The 18,023-nt window shown below is 40.0% G+C and overlaps 1 protein-coding gene and 1 long non-coding RNA gene across 4 annotated transcripts in view; one reads left to right on the top strand and one right to left on the bottom strand.

The window, feature by feature from the left end:
* The window catches only part of LOC141127933 (uncharacterized), a 162,363-nt gene extending 153,628 nt beyond the window's left edge, over positions 1-8,735 (top strand). The window contains exon 2 of the long non-coding RNA XR_012241611.1: positions 6,300-8,735. This is a non-coding gene — a long non-coding RNA (uncharacterized lncRNA). The remainder of the gene's footprint in view (positions 1-6,299) is intronic.
* Positions 8,736-11,850: 3,115 nt separating this feature from the next.
* Positions 11,851-18,023, bottom strand: part of GK (glycerol kinase) — a 119,223-nt gene continuing 113,050 nt past the window's right edge. For all 3 annotated transcript variants that reach the window (XM_073614830.1, XM_073614832.1, XM_073614831.1), the window contains one exon: positions 11,851-16,161. In XM_073614830.1, coding sequence (XP_073470931.1) covers positions 16,148-16,161 — 14 coding nt within the window. In that variant the 3' untranslated portion in view covers positions 11,851-16,147. The remainder of the gene's footprint in view (positions 16,162-18,023) is intronic.

Genomic DNA, 18,023 nt, shown 5'->3' with positions numbered 1-18,023 from the left:
TAGACTATTGTCATTTTTTTTATCATTTTCTCAATGGGCTAATCTCACAGGCCTGTGGGGATTGGAAGGTACACCTTATGCAGAGGTATCGAGAGTCTAAAAATACCCCTAGACAATCTACATTCCTAACAGCTTGGGTGCTCGTCCGGAATCAATCATAATATGTCTGGTGAGCTAAATTTATATCTATTTTTCTCTTGCCGTGATTTATTTAGAGATTGATTCCTTTAAAAGGGACCTGTAATTAATTTTTAGACTTCAATAAGTTTAATTGCTCTGAGAAGCAAAAATAAGGCTGTTCTGAGTTAACAGCGACATAAGCCCTGGGAGGGCTTCAAAGACTGTTCTGTGTAGCAGCGGCAATTGTTTCGGGTAAACAGTGAGAAACTCTGGGAGAGTTTTTAAGGGATCTGTGAAGTCCGTAGATTCTGAGAAATCTATGATTTATACAGTACTTATAAGAAAAAGTCTGATAAGGTGTGCCGAACAAAACATGATCTCTTTGCTTTATCTTCCTATTGCGTAGCAGTCATAAGGTAATTTGTAATTTGTCTGTGTGGAATTTGTCAAGTGTCGTAAGGTAAGATGACACCTTTCCACTGCACTGTGTTATAATGAAACGTAGATTGATGCTACAATATCCGGTGATGTATTGATGCTTACTTTTAATGATTTACATATGAATACTTTGACTCTAAAGGATAAGATATAGCCTGTATCGTATTGTAGTTGGCAGGATATTCTGAGGATAACTTTTGATCAAAACATGTTATTTGAATAATTCTTTTTTCTACTGACATCTCTTGCGAATGGGAAGTCAGGTGCAAAATTTGGATATTTGGCTTTTTGCCAACAGGGTTCAAGTACTAATATCTCACTAACCGTAATAGATAGATGAGGAATTGTTTGCGGCATTAGTACTACCGCAATTGAAGGCACTGTTTGAACCTGTTGGCACTCTGCCAAAAATTTGTAATGTAAATAAAAATTGTTTGGTTATAAACATAAGAAAAGTAATAACGTACAAAGCTTGCTTATGATCAGGGGAACCTCTGGCCATAAGGAGTGCTTACTGTCATTTTGCCAAGAAAGAAAAAAAAAGAAGAAAGAAAAAAAAAAAAGACTCAGTATCTACAAGAATCTTATTAGAATGTTTAGAAAGAAAAATAAGAATGCATGCTGTGGAGATCCTCGGTTGGACCGAGGCTCCATACAGCATCCTAGCCCAAACATTGTCCACGATGGAATTAGCAGAGTCATGGGATGGTAAATTTAAGGGTTAAATCAACCTTCTCTATGTCTGTACCATGTGCCCCGCCTCCTCCCCCTTACATTCCACAACCAGATAAGGACCTCATCACATGAAGACACGCAGCAACAAATCTTTCCTACCAGCTTGCAAACAAAAGCCAGCAGTGGAGGTCACAAATGCTGAGCCTTCAATGGGAATAAATGGGATACTGACCAAAACTTTTAAAACACCACCCCTTTCAATCATTGACCCAACTGGAACGGAGTCAGTGATTCAACACTGTTTCAGAATAATACCTGGCTGTCTGGTGAATCTCTTGGGCAAAGATATACTAGGAAAACTGGGAATTACAATGAAAGTCACAAAGCAAGGAAGTTTATATGTGGAATCTGATAGGATAAACATCTTCACCCTTTTTCCATCCATCTCCTTGACAGAAGATGTGATTGAAGGAGGAATAGAGGAGGCAGTTTGGGCAGAAAATTCACTGGATGTGGGATTTATCCCTTGTACACCTTACAAAGCCACTTTAAAACCAGGGGCCCAGCCTGTATATCACAGACAATACCCCATATCAAAAGAAAAGGAGGATGTCTTACAGCCAACAGTCGAGGATTTCTTAAAGAAAGGAATCTTAAGGGAAATTGTCTCGCCCTACAATACTCCCATTAACCCGGTAAAGAAGGCAAATGGTGACTATAGGTTCGTACAAGACCTAAGAGCCATCAATAGCCTAGTGGTACCGATTGCCCCAATAGTGCCTGATGCGCCATCAATACTTACCGCCATACCATACAATGCAGAGTATTTTACTGTGATTGATTTAAAGAATTTTCTTTTTCTCCGTCCCTGTAGACGAGGAGACATGGCCACTCTTTGCTTTTACTGTGTCGATTGACCAAAGCAATCGCCAGTTTACCTGGTGTAGAATGCCCCAGGGTTACATAGACTCACCTGTGGTCTATTCTATAGTACTCCAAGCTACCCTCGGGCCTTGGACTGCCCCTTATGGTTCTGTACTGTTGCAGTATGTTGATGATCTTTTGATTTGTAGTTCTTCAGAGGAGGACTGCCAAGCTGATAGCCTATCTTTATTGAAATGGTTACATGTGGTCACAAGCTGTCTAAGAAAAAGTTACAATGGTGTAAACAGGAGGTTGTGTACCTAGGGTTTGTGCTGGCTCCGGGAGATAGGAAAGTCAGTCACAAAAGAGCTGCCGCTCTAGTGGGTCTGCCCCGCCCACTTACCAAGATAGACATGCTCATCTTTCTTGGAATGATTGGTTACTACCACCAATAGATACCTGACTGTTCTTTCTATGACAAAATATTGAGACAAGCAACCCTCTCTGAAATGTCTGATATTGTAAAGTGGTCTGATGAAATGTGAAATACTTTTGCCATGTTGAAATGTGCAATGGTTACCAGCCCAAGTCTTGGCCTCCCTGAATATGGCAAAATGTTTCACTTGTTTGCCAGGGAAAATTTCAGAACCATGGCGGGAGTACTGGCCCAGGAACATGGTGGGAGACTGCGCCCTGTAGCTTTTTTCTCAAAGATGGTCCCGCTGTAGATTCAAGGAATGCCGCGTGTCTCAGAGCTCTAGCGTCCTGTGCGATGGTGGTTGAGATGGCCACTTCTTTCACTCTGGGACACGATACCACACTTCACACCAGCCACAGTGTGTCAATCCTGTTGAAAAATGTACATACACAGCACATGTCTGCTCAGAGGTTGAGCGGATATGAGGTGATTTTGCTGTCCAATCCAAAATTGCACATCAAATATGCTTCTCCCACTGCAGGCCCAGCACCAATTTTAAACGCCCTTTTAGGATTAAAAAGAGAACAGGATGAGGTCGTGCCACAACATGACTGCATAAACCTCATTCACCAAGACACATCACTAAGGTCTGATTTATCTTCCACAGCATTGCCAGACACATAGAATGTTTTTGTAGATGTTTCTTGCTCTAGGCCAAATGATCACAGATACCATGCAGGGTATGCAGTTGTGCAGCTTCCAGATGTTATACTTGAGGACAAGCCTATCCCATATCAATCAGCACAGGCTGCTGAATTGCACTCACTAGAGCATGCCAGCTCTTTGAAGGTCAGGACGTAAACATTTACACGGACTCAAAGTATGTGTACGGCTTGGTACACAACTTCGGTGTGATATGGAGTAGGCGTGGCTTTGTTGCAGCAGATGGAAAGAACATATCACATTCTTCTTTGGTAATGTCACTGCTAAAAGCTATCCAGCTACCTAAAACACTGGCTATAGTACATTGCAGAGCACATACAGGCCAACAGACAGAGATAGCCAAGGGAAATGTTCTTGCTGACCTTGCTGCCAAACAAGCTGCTATCTCACAGACAGCAGACATCCAAATGGCTATGCTGATACCTGACCTATCCCCATTTGAACAGTCACTTGCAGATCTCCAGGATTATGCATCAAATTATGAGTTAAGGGACTGGGATAAAAAGGGTGTGCAGAAAGATCCAAAAACTGGACTTCTGTGCAAAGAGGGGAAACCATGTATACTAATGGTAAGTGCATCACTCTTCATCTCACAATACCACGGAATAGGCCATGCAAGTATACAGGTCACGGCTGATCTTCCGAGTAGAGATTTTTATACCACAGAATGCATCTTGCTGGTAAAGGATTATGTATCAAGATGCATTACATGTATCAGGAACAATCCAAACATCACACACAAGGCCAAACATGAACACCTGATACAACCCCTGGCAAAAATGATGGAAGCACCAGTCCCTGAGGATGTTCCTTCAGTTGTTTATTGTTGTAGAAAAAAAGCAGATCACAGACATGGCCAAAAACTAAAGGCATTTCAAATGGCAACTTTCTGGCTTTAAGAAACACTAAAAGAAATCAAGAAAAATAATTGTGGTGGCCAGTAACAGTTAGATTTATAGAACAAGCACAGGGAATAAATTATGGAATCACTCAACTCTGAGGAAAAAATTATGGAATCATGAAAAACAAACAAACAAAATAACACTCCAACACATCACTAGTACTTTGTTGCACCACCTCTGGCTTTCATAACTGCTTGCAGTCTCTGAGGCATTGACCTAATGAGTGATAAACAGTACTCTTCATCAATCTGGCTCCAGCCTTCTCTGATTGCTATTGCCAAATCATCTTTGCAGGTTGGAGCCTTGTCATGGACCATTTTCTTTAACTTCCACCACAGATTTTCAATTGGATTGAGATCCGGACTGTTTGCAGGCCATGACATTGACCTTATGTGTCTTTCTTCAAGGAATTTTTTCACAGTTTTTGCTCTATGGCAAGATGCATTATCATCTTGATAAATGATTTCATCATCCCCAAACATCCTTTCAATAGATGGGATAAGAAAAGTGTCCAAAATTTAAATGTAAACCTGTGCATTTATTGAAGATTTAATGACAGCCATCTCCCCAGTGCCTTTACCTGACATGCAGCCCCATATCATAATTGACTGTGGAAATTTGCATGTTTTCTTCAGACAGTCGTCTGCATAAATCTCATTGGAACGGCACCAAACAAAAGTTCCAGCATCATCACCTTGCCAAATGCAGATTCGAGATTCATCACTGAATAGGACTTTCATCCAATCATCCACAGTCCACGATTGCCTTTCCTTAGCCCATTGTAACCTTGTTTTTTTGTGTTTAGGTGTTAGAGATGGCTTTCTTTTAGCTTTTCTGTATGTAAATCCCATTTCCTTTAGGCGGTTTCTTACCGTTCAGTCACAGATGTTGACTCCAGTTTCCTCCCATTTGTTCCTCATTTATTTTGTTGTACAATTTCTGTTTTCAAGGCATGTTGCTTTAAGTTTTCTGTCTTGACGCTTTGATGTCTTCCTTGGTCTACCAGTATGCTTGCCTTTAACCACCTTCCCATGTTGTTTGTATTTGGTCCATGTTTTAGACACAGCCGACTGTGAACAACCAACATCTTGTGCAACACTGCGTGATGATTTACCCTCTTTAAGGAGTTTGATAATCCTCTCCTTTTTTTCAATTGACATCTCTGGTGTTGGAGCCATGCTTCATGTCAGTCCACTTGTTGCAACAGCTCTCCAAGGTGTGATCACTCCTTTTTACCTACATACTAACAAGCAGATTTAATCTGATGCAGGTGTTAGTGTTTGTAATGAAAATTTACAGGGTGATTCCATAATTTTTTCCTCAGAATTGAGTGATTCCATAATTTATTACCTGTGCTTGTTCTATAAATCTGTTACTAGCCACCACAATTACTTTTCTTGATTTCTTTTAGTGTTTCTTAAAGCCAGAAAGTTGCCATTTGAAATACCTTTAGTTTTTGGCCATGTCTGTGATCTGCTTTTTTTCTACAACAATAAACAACTGAAGGAACATCCTCAGGGACTGGTGATTCCATCATTTTTGCCAGGGGTTGTATATCCAACAACTCCTTTTACACATTTGCAGATTGACTTCACACACATGCCCAAACTAGGCAAAAGACAGGAATATCTTTTGGTAATTGTGGACATGTTCTCAAGATGGGTTGAACTTTTCATGACCACAAAAGAAGATGCAAACAGTAGTGAGGATCCTCACTCAGGAAATCATTCCTCGATGGGGATGCCCACTTCAGATAAACTCAGACAATGGTCCAGCTTTCATGGCCAGGGTCTGCCAGGACTTGGTAAAAACTTTCAAGACAGAATGGAAGTTTCACATTCCCTACCACTCTCAAAGCTCAGGGATAGTAGAAAGAATAAGACAAGATAAGAAAGGCCACAGGAGGAACCTTTGCCAACTGGAAAACGGTCCTCCCAGCAGTCCTGGCAGAAATAAGAATGACCCCTTCCAAAACAACAGGGTATTCACCTTTTGAAGTTTTGATGGGTAGACCTTTCCCCACCCCATGGGCCAGAGCACCTTTATTGATAAAAAAGGGAGATTTAGACTTAATACAGGAAGAATATGTAAGAAAATTGGTTGAAACATTGGATACAGTTGAAAGAAATGTTGCTCGCACCTGTCCTTTTTTTTCACAGGAAACTACTCACCCCTTCAAGGTGGGAGACACCATGGTGGTCCAACAGCTGAACAGAAATAAAAAGCAAGAGTATCCCTTTGGACCTCCTACTACAGTGGTTGCAGTGACCAGAACAGCCATCCTAGTGGAAAACTGCCAGTCCTGGATCCATGCCAGCCGAGTAAAAAGGAGGAGTTCCTGGGAAAGCAGGTCCGGCCAGAGAAGATGACCTCGCTTATTTCACCATAGACTTCTGGCCAGGCATTTTGCCTCCTGATCTCTCTGATAGTGTTCCTGCCCACCTGGATCATCACTGTATCTACCACACTGAAGATTTGGGTGCAATTAAAAGTATCTGTGGGAACACACACACACACACAAGAGAACACTACAGTGACACAAGCTACAACAAAGAGAGAAATTGGAGATAGTTTTACTGATAAGATGCGTTTGCTAAAATTTAAGTATGCTTATGCTCAAAAATCAGGCTATGAAGAATGTTGGATATGTAGCAAATTACATCCTAGCACTGCCCAAATTCCCCTTTTGGCTGTCCCTTTAAATATTTCCTCCTTCCTCAACGAGACTCCTCCTGTCTTTTTAACTAACATATCCACTCTGTACATAAACAACACTGTTACCTTTCCAATAGCAGGTAAAAGTCATTCCCCTGGTTGGTGTTTTAATTTAGGGAAGACACAGACTAACCCCTCAATTTGTAGCAGGTCAATATTTAACATTTGCATGTGCGAATGCAGGGGCAGAGCCAAGGATGCCTGCTCACTGTTTCAAGTATCTGACCCAAAGCTAAACCGTACTTTGTATAACTTTTCCTCCCTCTCTGATAATGTACGTGATATATTCCACCAATTTATACACAGGACAAAGTACACTCACGAGATTGTCGCTAATGCACGTACACACGAGCGGAATTTACGGCAGACTTTGTCCTGCGACTTTTCGACGGACTTTACGAATGAACGGACTTGCCTCCACACAATCAACCAAAGTCCGACGGATTCGTACGTGATGACCTACGACCGGACTAAACCAAGGAAGTTCATAGCCAGTAGCCAATAGCTGCCCTAGCGTCGGTTTTTGTACGTCGGACTAGCATACAGACGAGCGGACTTTTCGACCGGACTCGAGTCCATCGAAAAAGGTTTGAAACATGTTTCATTTCTAGGTCCGTCGAACTTTTGGGGAAAAAAAGTCCGGTAGAGCCCACACACGATCGAATTGTCCGACGGACTCTGGTCCGCCGAATCAAGTATGCCGTAAAGTCCGGTCGTGTGTACGCGGCATTAGAGACCTTTTGCACTGGGACAAAGTATCTATGTATGTTGTGGGAAAGTGTTATCCCTGGGTGCCCCTCCATGTTAAGGGATGGTGTTATCTTGCATCTTTGGTACCTGTCATGGGAGTGGTAGGGCATGATAAAAGGGGACATCCCCTAGAGGCCAGTATACATCCCAGATTCCCCCTCAAACACCGTGACAAAAAGGGAATTGTTTTATAAACAAGATATGGCCTGGGCTACGTTTTCTTCTTGGACAGGATGGGGTATAGACATGATGAAAAGGTTGAACAATTATTCCAGTTTATTGGATGAGATAATGGAGGAATTCAGATGACATTGCTATGTTAAACATAGAAACTAGAGCAATTAGAAAATAGCTAGAACTAAATGAGTTCGCTATAGAAAGCATGAGTGCAGCTCTCACAGGTTTATGTGAAATGACTGAGGACTACAAATGCTGTACTTGGATCTCTAACACAAGTGCCAAGGTGCCTGACTACTATGATATTATTGCACAACACCGAAAAGAAGTAGGCCAGCTCCAGCAGGAAGATAGGGACACTGCTAAAACATGGAGTCAATTTGACAATGCAGGATTTGGGTTTGGAGGTGTATTTTCATGGTTAAAAGACATTGTCCTTGTCATTGTTATATTTATCCTTGCTCTGATTCTTTACCTCTGTTTTAAGTGTTGTACCTGCATAATTCCACGCATTCAATCTCCTGATAAGGTTCTATCCTACATGACATACATGAAGAAACATCAGGCAATCTATGCCACAATCCCAAAGAAGTACTAGAACACTGGATAGAATGTATAGATCATCTTATATGATCTAAGAGGGGATTGAAGGCCTATTTAGCTTAACCGCATCCATTTTACAATAATCAGTTTCCATTTTGCGTTTTATCCAGTACTCTATTTTACGAACAGCTGTGTGCATGTACTGTTCATTGTTCTTGTTATCTTTCCTTACTTTCCATTTCTTATAAAGCACGTGATTTCCCAGAAATGACGCGTTTGCTGAGTTTCGCTTTTGTCATAAAATGTATTTGTATCTGATTGGATAATCCTATATAATGTTCAGGGGCTGTGCTTTCTGAAAGCCCCCTTTATATTCATTGAGACAGAATAAACTTTTAGATTTGCTTGGAGAGACTATTGTCATTTTTTTTTATCATTGTCTCAATGGGCTAATCTCACAGGCCTGTGGGGATTGGAAGGTACACCTTATGCAGAGGTTTTGAGAGTCTAAAAATACCCCTAGACAATCTACATTCCTAACAGATACATCTTCTTTAATGGTCAGTTTCAGCAGTAAAGTATTCATCTAAAATTGAAGGGGGTTCCATCGTGGTGAAGAAACTGATTTAAAGAACAAAATTTCATATCACAAAATGTCTGCATTTCAGCAGTATTGTTTAAAGTGTTTGTAACCCTAAAAAAAAAAAAAAAAAAAAAAAAAAAAAAAAAAAAAAAAATCGATCCTGTTCCCTTAAAGCATGCATAACAGCACAGTGCTTGTGCTGTGTAATTTGGCCCCCTGTATAATGTCAGGCTCAGTTCACATCTCCGCTTTCCGAATCGCCGTGATTCTGACCACGATTCGCAATAGCGGCAAATCGCGGGATGCCAAACATTCCCAATGAGTTGCCCGTCGATTTCAATAGCACCCCAAATGCGTTGCGATTTTCCCGTGTCGGGTGACAATTGCGGTAAAAACAGTAGGGCGGACAGAATTGCGGGACGCCTATAACCCAAAAGAAATACAGGAGCTTCTTTTGGGTGACCGGCGTCCCACGATTCTATTTGCGTGTTTTTACAGCGATTGTCTCCCCCCCCATACACCTAGATGTGAACGAAGCCTAAAATACCTGGCTGATCCTGCCCTCCCCCCTGTAAACTGACTACGGTTTATCATGGCTGCTGAGCTCTGACACCATGGTCAGTTTATGTGCCTCCGTCATTCTTTCCTCTGTCCTCTCCCCCTTCCTGCCTGCTTGTCAGCTCATGTCAGTGCTGCTCTGTTCCCTTTCTGCTGCTATAACTGTTTTATACTCATACAATCCTCTCTGCTAGATAACGATATATGTGCCCCACTGTATGTGCTTTATAAAAAATATGCCGATTTCTACCTTATTTCAGAGCGCTTCTCGGCACTCACATAACCGTCCTTCGCTGTTCTCTCCTCCAGGTTGATATCAGTGGAAGTTCCCGGCCCCTCCTGTTGTAAGCTGTCAGACTTGGAGAAGAGAGGAAGTGTGACTGGAGTACGAGCATGCTGATTAGCAGTCCGCTAAATCTACATGACCATCTGACTCAGTGGCAGACAGGACTTGTAGTTTGTTCATTCATAAGATATAGGTCTATAAGTACTCTTTTGTACGGATTGTGCAACAACAATAGCTTACATTTTACAAATTCTACGCACCATGTTTTTCTGTTGAAGACATAATTTGGGTACTGCGCTTGCGCTGTAGGCAATAATCCAAAGAGCATGGCTGCAGCCATGGGAACTATCCCCAACAGGGACACAGCAATAAAAGACTGATAGAGGTTGGCACCTATTCTTTTTCTAAAACCAATATGATAAAAAAAAAAGAGAGAGAGAACTTTACCCATTTAAGGGCTTGTGTAGGTGTTGAGACCTGCTATCAGTTTCCTTATTAGGCCTCATGCACACTGGATGTTAAAATAATGTTATAAAAACGCCAGTAGCTTTGCAGTGAGTTTTTGAACGTTTTTGCAACAGCGTTTTTTAGCGCTTTTCCGCATTAGCGTTTTTTTTTTAATTTTTAAAAAATTTTATGGATCAAAAATGTTAAAAAAAAACACTGGTGAGCCGCGTTTTTGAGCGTTTATCAGCTTTTTTTTGACAGAAGAGCGTTTTTGCAGCCAAAAAACGCCCCAGCCAAAAACTGCTGATAACAGCCTATGTGTGCATGGATCCATAGGATAACATGATGGGGAGTTTATTGACTGTAGAAAAAAAAATGTCTGAAGCCAAAAACAGCTGCTGTAAAAACGTCCAAGAACGTCCAGTGTGCATGAGGCCTCAAAGTCCCGTTCAGTGTAAACAAAGACAAGATGCACAGGAAGGAGGGGAGAGAAGAGCACTAAGACCTGGCTTGAATTACTTCACTGCCTGTATTGTGAACTTTGGGAATGAATTGCTCCAGAGCTCCCATACCTACAAAGGTCAGTATGATTTTTTTTTTTCAAAGCTTATTTACTGATTTTTAGGCATATGTAAATATTTAAATGCCCCATAGCCTGGCCATGGTTCTGCTTTAAATGGTTAAATGTGGTTACAGCAATTTTAGTGTGAACTGTCACCCTAAGAAGTTTTGTTGTCATTCAGTATGTTTTCTATACAAAATAGAATGAACACAATTTAGTACAGCAACATTAAAGCAAAGTTCCATCCAAAAGTGGAACTTACGCTCTTTGTACTCCTTCCACCTTCAGGTGCCACATTTGGCACTTTTCGGGGAGGGGGAGGGGGGCAGGATACCTGTCTTTCACAGGTATCCTGTTCCCACTTCCGGGAGTCGCAGCCACAGGTACTGATGTCACCGCCCGGGCTCCCTCCTCCTTCCCCGGCTGCCGGGCCAGTAGGAGAGAGGAGCGGAGCCTCGCGCAGGCACAGTAGGGTTCCTGACGTGAAGTCGTAAGGCTTCACTGCCGGATTCCCTTACTTGCAATGGAGGCAGCACGCACCCGACAGCTGATGGAACCATCAGCTGCGGTGCCGACATCGCTGGACTCCAGGACAAGTTAGTGTCCGATTATTAATAGCAGCTGCAGTATGAGCTCCTGGCTTTTAATTTTTGGAGCGGTGGGCGGACCTCCGCTTTAAGCAAGAACATAGCAAATTAAAATATAAGTGACGACATATATTTTTTTCAGAACTAACCATCAGATGTTCATATAACAGAATCGTTCTAGATTGCACAGAACATTTTCTATATTACTGATGTGATGTAAAACAATGAGACTACAACTACATTCAATCCATATAGAAGAAGTACACACACACACAGTGTGGCCCAGAGCAGTCACATTCCAGCTGTCGCGTTTCTACTCCAGGTTAGGAATTTCAAGTAAAACAGCAGAATGGTGCTTTAGGAAACACCTCTGTGTTTTCTATTTTCATAGAAGAGCACCATTAAAGATCAGTCAAGCGATTACCTTTAAGAAAATATATTAAAAAACAAAAACACACATTAAAATGGTATGTACCTGAATCCCAATTAACAACAGCTCAACTGACAATTCAAAACATTTATTGACATCGGTTACAGTACTTCAAATACAAGGCGGCAATTGCTAGTATATGTACACACACACGTGTGATTTTATATATATATCTATATATATATAAAATCATGCACAATGCAGTGTACCGGGGAGAGAGAGTTAATATTTACTAGCTCCCTTATTAACCTGTCAGGAAAAAAAAAAAATCAAGAGTTAACCCTTTAATACTTCCAGAATCTCTAATATAAAGCAAGTATACATGTCAGGAGTCCTCGTCTTTAAGCTTGTTCAAGATCAGTTATGTAAAAAAGTACTGAAGCAAGAGGGTCAGCATGATAGCCAGACAGCTAACATTTAAAGAAACAGAATGCAGTAGTCCCATTACGTTTCTTTTTAAGCACCGTATTGTGAATCATACTAATTTTGTGAACCAGTTATTAAAAAAAAAGTTTAAATAGTCAATTCCAGCACGGATTCTGGCTCTGGTATCTTTTGAAGCAGAGAGGCTAGTCTTCAGTGCAGGTGATCCCAACGTAGGGAGTATGCAAACAAGGGGATATGTTTGCATGAAGAATGGTTAGTGTTGTGTTTACATGGAAGGTAAGCGTTAGGGTTATAAGGACTGCCTAATGGCATGGCACAGTTCTCAGCACCTGGAGTTCTGTTGCATTTAACAGCGTTGAAAGCTAATGAATTAAACAAGTGGTGTGGTACATACAAGCTGATTGTAAAAATTCTGCTTCAGAGCGCCCTGGGATCCCTCATACTTACACACAGTATCTTGACAAAACTGCAACGGGTTACAATGCGACACATCTTTGGTGCAGGTACTGCTCAGGACAGTGCTTTGACACAGCAGGTGCCTCTAGGTGCCTACTTGCCAGTTCAGTCCTTCCACTAAGTGCTCTGGGTGCCCAAAATTCTGGAAAACAACAGGTACCTCCATGTGCCTGTATATCACTGTATGACGGATTGCCTTGTAAACCCAAAATTTGTTGATTACTATTATGCATTTTTTTAACCAGCTGCCATTTTGTCCAATATTATTGACCCAATAATGTGATTGTTGGTCTCACTGGCTGATAGTGAGGCGCCGAAGATGGAAGGTGGTAATGTGGCCAAGATTTTGTAGTGGGGAGCTGGTTAAATTGCTCACCATACATACATACATACATGCATTTATTGACAAACTGCTAGGCAAAAAAGAGCATTTTTGCAGAAATGGTTTCCCCTGTGGCAGCAGGGGCAGTAGCAGGATCCTGAAGGTTTTATAACCTCTGCCATGATCTGTTCTAGCTCCCTAGCTTAGGAGATCATTGCCTTTTCTCTTTTTTCTCTTTTCACCATCCCCTCCTAAGAACATCAGAATACTCTGAAAAAGGGACAAAGGTTTGATGTAGCTCCCCCTAGTCCCATTCTACATCTTCCATTCTGTGATGTCACAAGCACTTTGTGAGAGTGGAGGGAAACGATTTAGGAATGCAATATAAAAGTATAATTTCAGAGCGAACTGGTTTGTTTGCTTATAGGTTGAAAAGTGGCATTAAAACGTATAATTGAATGGGTTCTATTTTCAACAAGTATAGTTCTACTAATGTGCAAGCACCTGGATGGGCCAGTCATTTCATTAGTACTTTAGTAGTTTTAGAACATTTCAGGTTGGCTATCACTGTGTATTATTTGCAGCATAATACTAAGGTTTGCAGTAAAGATTCAAATAATTTTAGCTAAACATATTTTCCTCTATGAAGCTTTTGTAGTTTCTACATTCCCGGTTTGCCATGATGACTTACGGCCTCATACATTGGTAAACCTAACTTATACAGGGTTATTTATCACTAAATATTAAAATAATTTACAAAACAATGTGCCTGCACCAGCAGATAATAATTAAAGATTCTGAAATCATCTGCAACTGCCATCTTTGGTTTTCTCTAAGATCTCAGCAGCAGAACTCTACACTTGGTCTGTCCAGTGACCTTAACCATTACAAGGAGCTCCAACTCTATTAGGGTTTTCATTTATGTTTCTGTACGGAGAACGAGGAGTGAGACAACTTGTACTGCAATAGTGAGCTTCGATGCAATAAGAAAGCAAAACTATTACCTGCTGAGGGAAGATCCCACCAACTGAGAGGTAAAAACAATTCAAATTAAAATAGTTTGGGTGGACTGTCCTTTAATTTTGCTCTTATTTGCAAGCCAGCATGGATTACAATTTACTAATCGTACTTTGTACAAATAAACTAACTTGTGGCTGTGACTGGAGAGGCTCATCGGGTACAGCTGAAATGGGGCAGGCTTCTGTTAGTAAGAACATCAGTTCCTGCACTTTCTCATTGTATGCCGTAGTAGAGCAGGTTTTACCCATAGCAACAAAAAAGTGGTGGTTCACAGCACTTTAAGTTTGGGACACAACATAGTACATTTGAAATGTACTGAGCAGTACAGGCCCATCTCAGAAATATATGAAGTGCCCTATAACAAGTCCAACAAATCTGTAGTGTATATCTCGTGTAGGAGCTACCTTGACAGATTTAAACAATGGGACAAAAGACTTATCACTTTCATACATAAAGCCTGGTACACACTAGGACTCCTTTGTTGTTCAACCCAGGGGTTTGAACGAAAAAAAGAAACTGTCAGCTCCAGTCGGAGCCGCTGTACTAACTTTGCAAAGTTAGTATAGCGATCTCCCCAGCTGAGCTGTTGTGTCCTGACACAGGGATGCCCCCCCACCCCCCGCCAGCACACTCCGATCAGCGTTCTCCGCCATTGGCGGAAAGCGCTGATTGGGAGTGAATCGGCTGCTGTTTTTCCATTTGGCCGACTTCTGTCGGACAGGGTGGCATACCCACAGGCAAAATGTCAGACGGTTTTTTGGAACTGCCCGATGTCCCTTGACATTTGGCGTGTGTGTACGGGGCTTTAGGACCAATGTGAATAGGCAGCCAGACCTCACCTGCATTTGCAGATCAGATCCCCCACAACATCAGGGCCTCTGCAACTCATCTTTCTTATTTCCATTATTGAAGATTAACATATCACAGAAAATAGGACCACGTTCAAAGATGTCATTACATAAATTAGAACGTTAAAATTAAGAGAGTCTAAAATTGTGATAGTAGATCTTTGCCTGAAACTGACCGTAAAAATACATGGTCAGCCAAAAAGCCCACTACTGTGATAATCTGAATGTTGACAATAACGAATAAGAATATTGTGGGGTAGTGATATGATGCCACAAATAAAGGTATCTCATTAAGGTATACAATATGTAAGGTATAAAAAAAAACAAAAAAAACAAAACAAGGGACAACTGAAGGTAACACTGATGTGCCAAAAGATAGCTATCGGTAGCAACTTGACACCCATGTATGAATTGAATGCTCACATTTATCAATGTTGACAGAAATACACACACCTTTACTTGGTGCCCTTAAGTGTAATAACAGATGACACCAGTTCAATGAACCTGCAGGTGAACCAGTATTGCCATTCCATTGCTATGAAATGGATCATTGATACGATTATTCAATTAAAGAGAAAACTCCTTTCAAGTACCTAAAACATTGAAGCAGATTGCTTTATAAGTACCCTTCAAGAATTAATTTAGTTTTTTTTTTTCCCCATTTTAGCAAAACAACTGATGGCACTGTTAATTAAAATTCTACACCCAACTGTGAGAAATACATTAAGAACCATAACAAAAACAATTATGTATGCAAGAACTTTAAATATAAACAAGCCTGGAAATGTAAAGGCACAATTAATGTTTAAGTGACTTAGAATTGACAATTTATAACAAAATTCACTTATAATTGTCTGTGCTGGATTTGAAAACTACCAGTTATTTTAACTTAACATTCAGCAATTACAGTTTCATCAAAAAATATCTGTACAAATTTCCCTGTTCAGTCATTCAAAATGTTATAAGAAGAATTCCCGAGGATTTTTATTACTATGAATCTCTAAGTGCAAATATGTCCTCAGAAGTCCGGTCATAGCAATGACTGAGGTTAGTATTCCCTTCATTGTCGTCATATTGAGAAAGATTTCCTCTGTACACTCATGGTAAAAGTAGGTCTCAGTAGCATAACCTTCACATAAATTAGATTGCAGGCCATTCAGCGGAAAAGTCTTATGCCAGCTGCTACAGCAGTTGAGCAGCAGGAAGAGAGTGTCAAATAAAATAAAGATAGATGGAAAGTATTCTGGGACAGGTGGAAATTTCACTAAAATATTTCCTCTTGTTGGCAAACTAAGGCTCTAAAAATCAGCACCAACACCTGATTTGCAGAAATCAATTATTTGGCAAGCCCTAGGAAAAGAAAAAAAAAACAAATATATTAGTTAAAAACAATACCAAACTATAAAATCAATTAAAAAAACTACAGGTAAAATGTTTAAAAATAGCAGGGACACAAAAAAGATAAAGCCTCTTGACATTTCCAATGTATTGCTGGATGGACAGTCAGCCACTGAAAAATTGTGGCTTGATACGACTATCTTCTGAAAATGCTAGTTGCAAGGATGTTAGATGCTTTTAGAGTTACTAACCTGGAACAACTATTAGGATCAAGACCTCTGACCTAATCTGCTGTATACCAGTTTTGGTTAGTGACTCCAAAGTATGGGTATCTAAATCTTATAGTTTTAATTAGAACAGAAAAACTTTAGCACCCCCGTCATTTCTGTTTTAGGCCATCTATACTTATTATTCTTCACTGGTGCCCTACCAGGACTAAGCATGATGGTAAAACTAAAATTTTGACTTTTTACCAGAAGAGGAATACTTGTTCAGGTGACAACTTTCTAAAGCTGGATACACACTAGAACTGCACGATTAATCGCTTAGAATCATTATGGCGATTTTTTCCCCCTTGCGATCTTGACAAAGTATTTCCTGATTCTTTCTATGCAGAGAATTCTTTCTCTCTGCTCTGCTGAAGCCGACAGCCATCAAAAGAAAGGAAAAAAAAATGGGTAGTCTGCCAAGAATCACAACATTCTTTAGCAGTGGAACGTAAGTATAAACATTGCAACAATTTGTCCTTTAAATCAAAGGAATACACTTTGGTGTATAAATGAGGGAAGTTTAACCACTTAAGCACTAAACCTTTTTCTGACATTTGTTGGTTTCAAGTTAAAATCATTTTTTTTGCTAGAAAATTACTTATAACCCCCAAACATTATATATTTATTTTTTTAGTAGAGACCCTAGAAAATAAAATGGTGGTTGTTGCAATATTTTATGTCACGCTGTTTTTGTGCAGCAGTCGTTCAAATGCAATTTTTTGGGAAAAAAATTACACTTAAATGAATTTAAAAAAAAAAACTAAACCGGTAAAGTTATCCCAATTTTTTTGTATAATGTGAAAGATTTTATGCCATGAGAATCATGAGAGAATCGTGATCTTTTTATTCTAAGCAAAAAAAAATTGTGATTCTCATTTTGGCCAGAATTATGCAGCTCTAATACACACTATACAACTTTCTTTATTTCTAGACTTTTTCCTTTAGATTTAACAAACCATATAATATGAGGTCAAACCTAAACAGTTTCAATTTGTATGCAATCAGGCAGGCCCTCGTACTATGTGGTTTTGGTAAATCTAAAGGAAAGCAAACAAAAGTTGTATAGTGTGTATCCATCTTTAAGGATGATTCCCCTCACTTTAGAGTGATTTCTTTTCACTTCCTCATCTGCATTTAAAACAGGAAGTGATATAAAATATCCCTAATGAAAGTATATAGATATATCCTCTATACCTATGCTATCCAAAATTAAAAAAAGAAAATTCCTGGTTTTGTATATACTTTAAAGATCAGCATTATACACGGGCAAACTGCACTTTAAAAAGGGATTTAGCAATAGCAGCATAATGTTTTCTCTCATGACACATTTCTAAGCTGCAACAGATGGAAATGTCCTTTGGGCTCCTGTGGATATTGAAGAAGCTGAAAAATTCCTACTCTTTACACAAATATGAAACGGGAGATAATAACTTAACATAGACACACCATTAAAATATTAGTAAACCCAGGAGCCTGCATTCACTATATCTGGTCTCTCATAGTATAGAGAATATGGAAATGCAATTATTTTAGTAAATATAAACTTCTAAATACCTTTACTCATCAGCAGTATATAGCAGCTTTAGGACTTCTATCAGTGTCTGT

This window comes from Aquarana catesbeiana, linkage group LG02, assembly GCF_042186555.1.
Source record: "Aquarana catesbeiana isolate 2022-GZ linkage group LG02, ASM4218655v1, whole genome shotgun sequence".
Taxonomy (NCBI): Eukaryota; Metazoa; Chordata; class Amphibia; order Anura; family Ranidae; genus Aquarana; species Aquarana catesbeiana.
The sequence above is the reverse complement of the archived record's forward strand: the minus strand, read 5'-3'. Positions and strand labels throughout refer to the sequence as shown.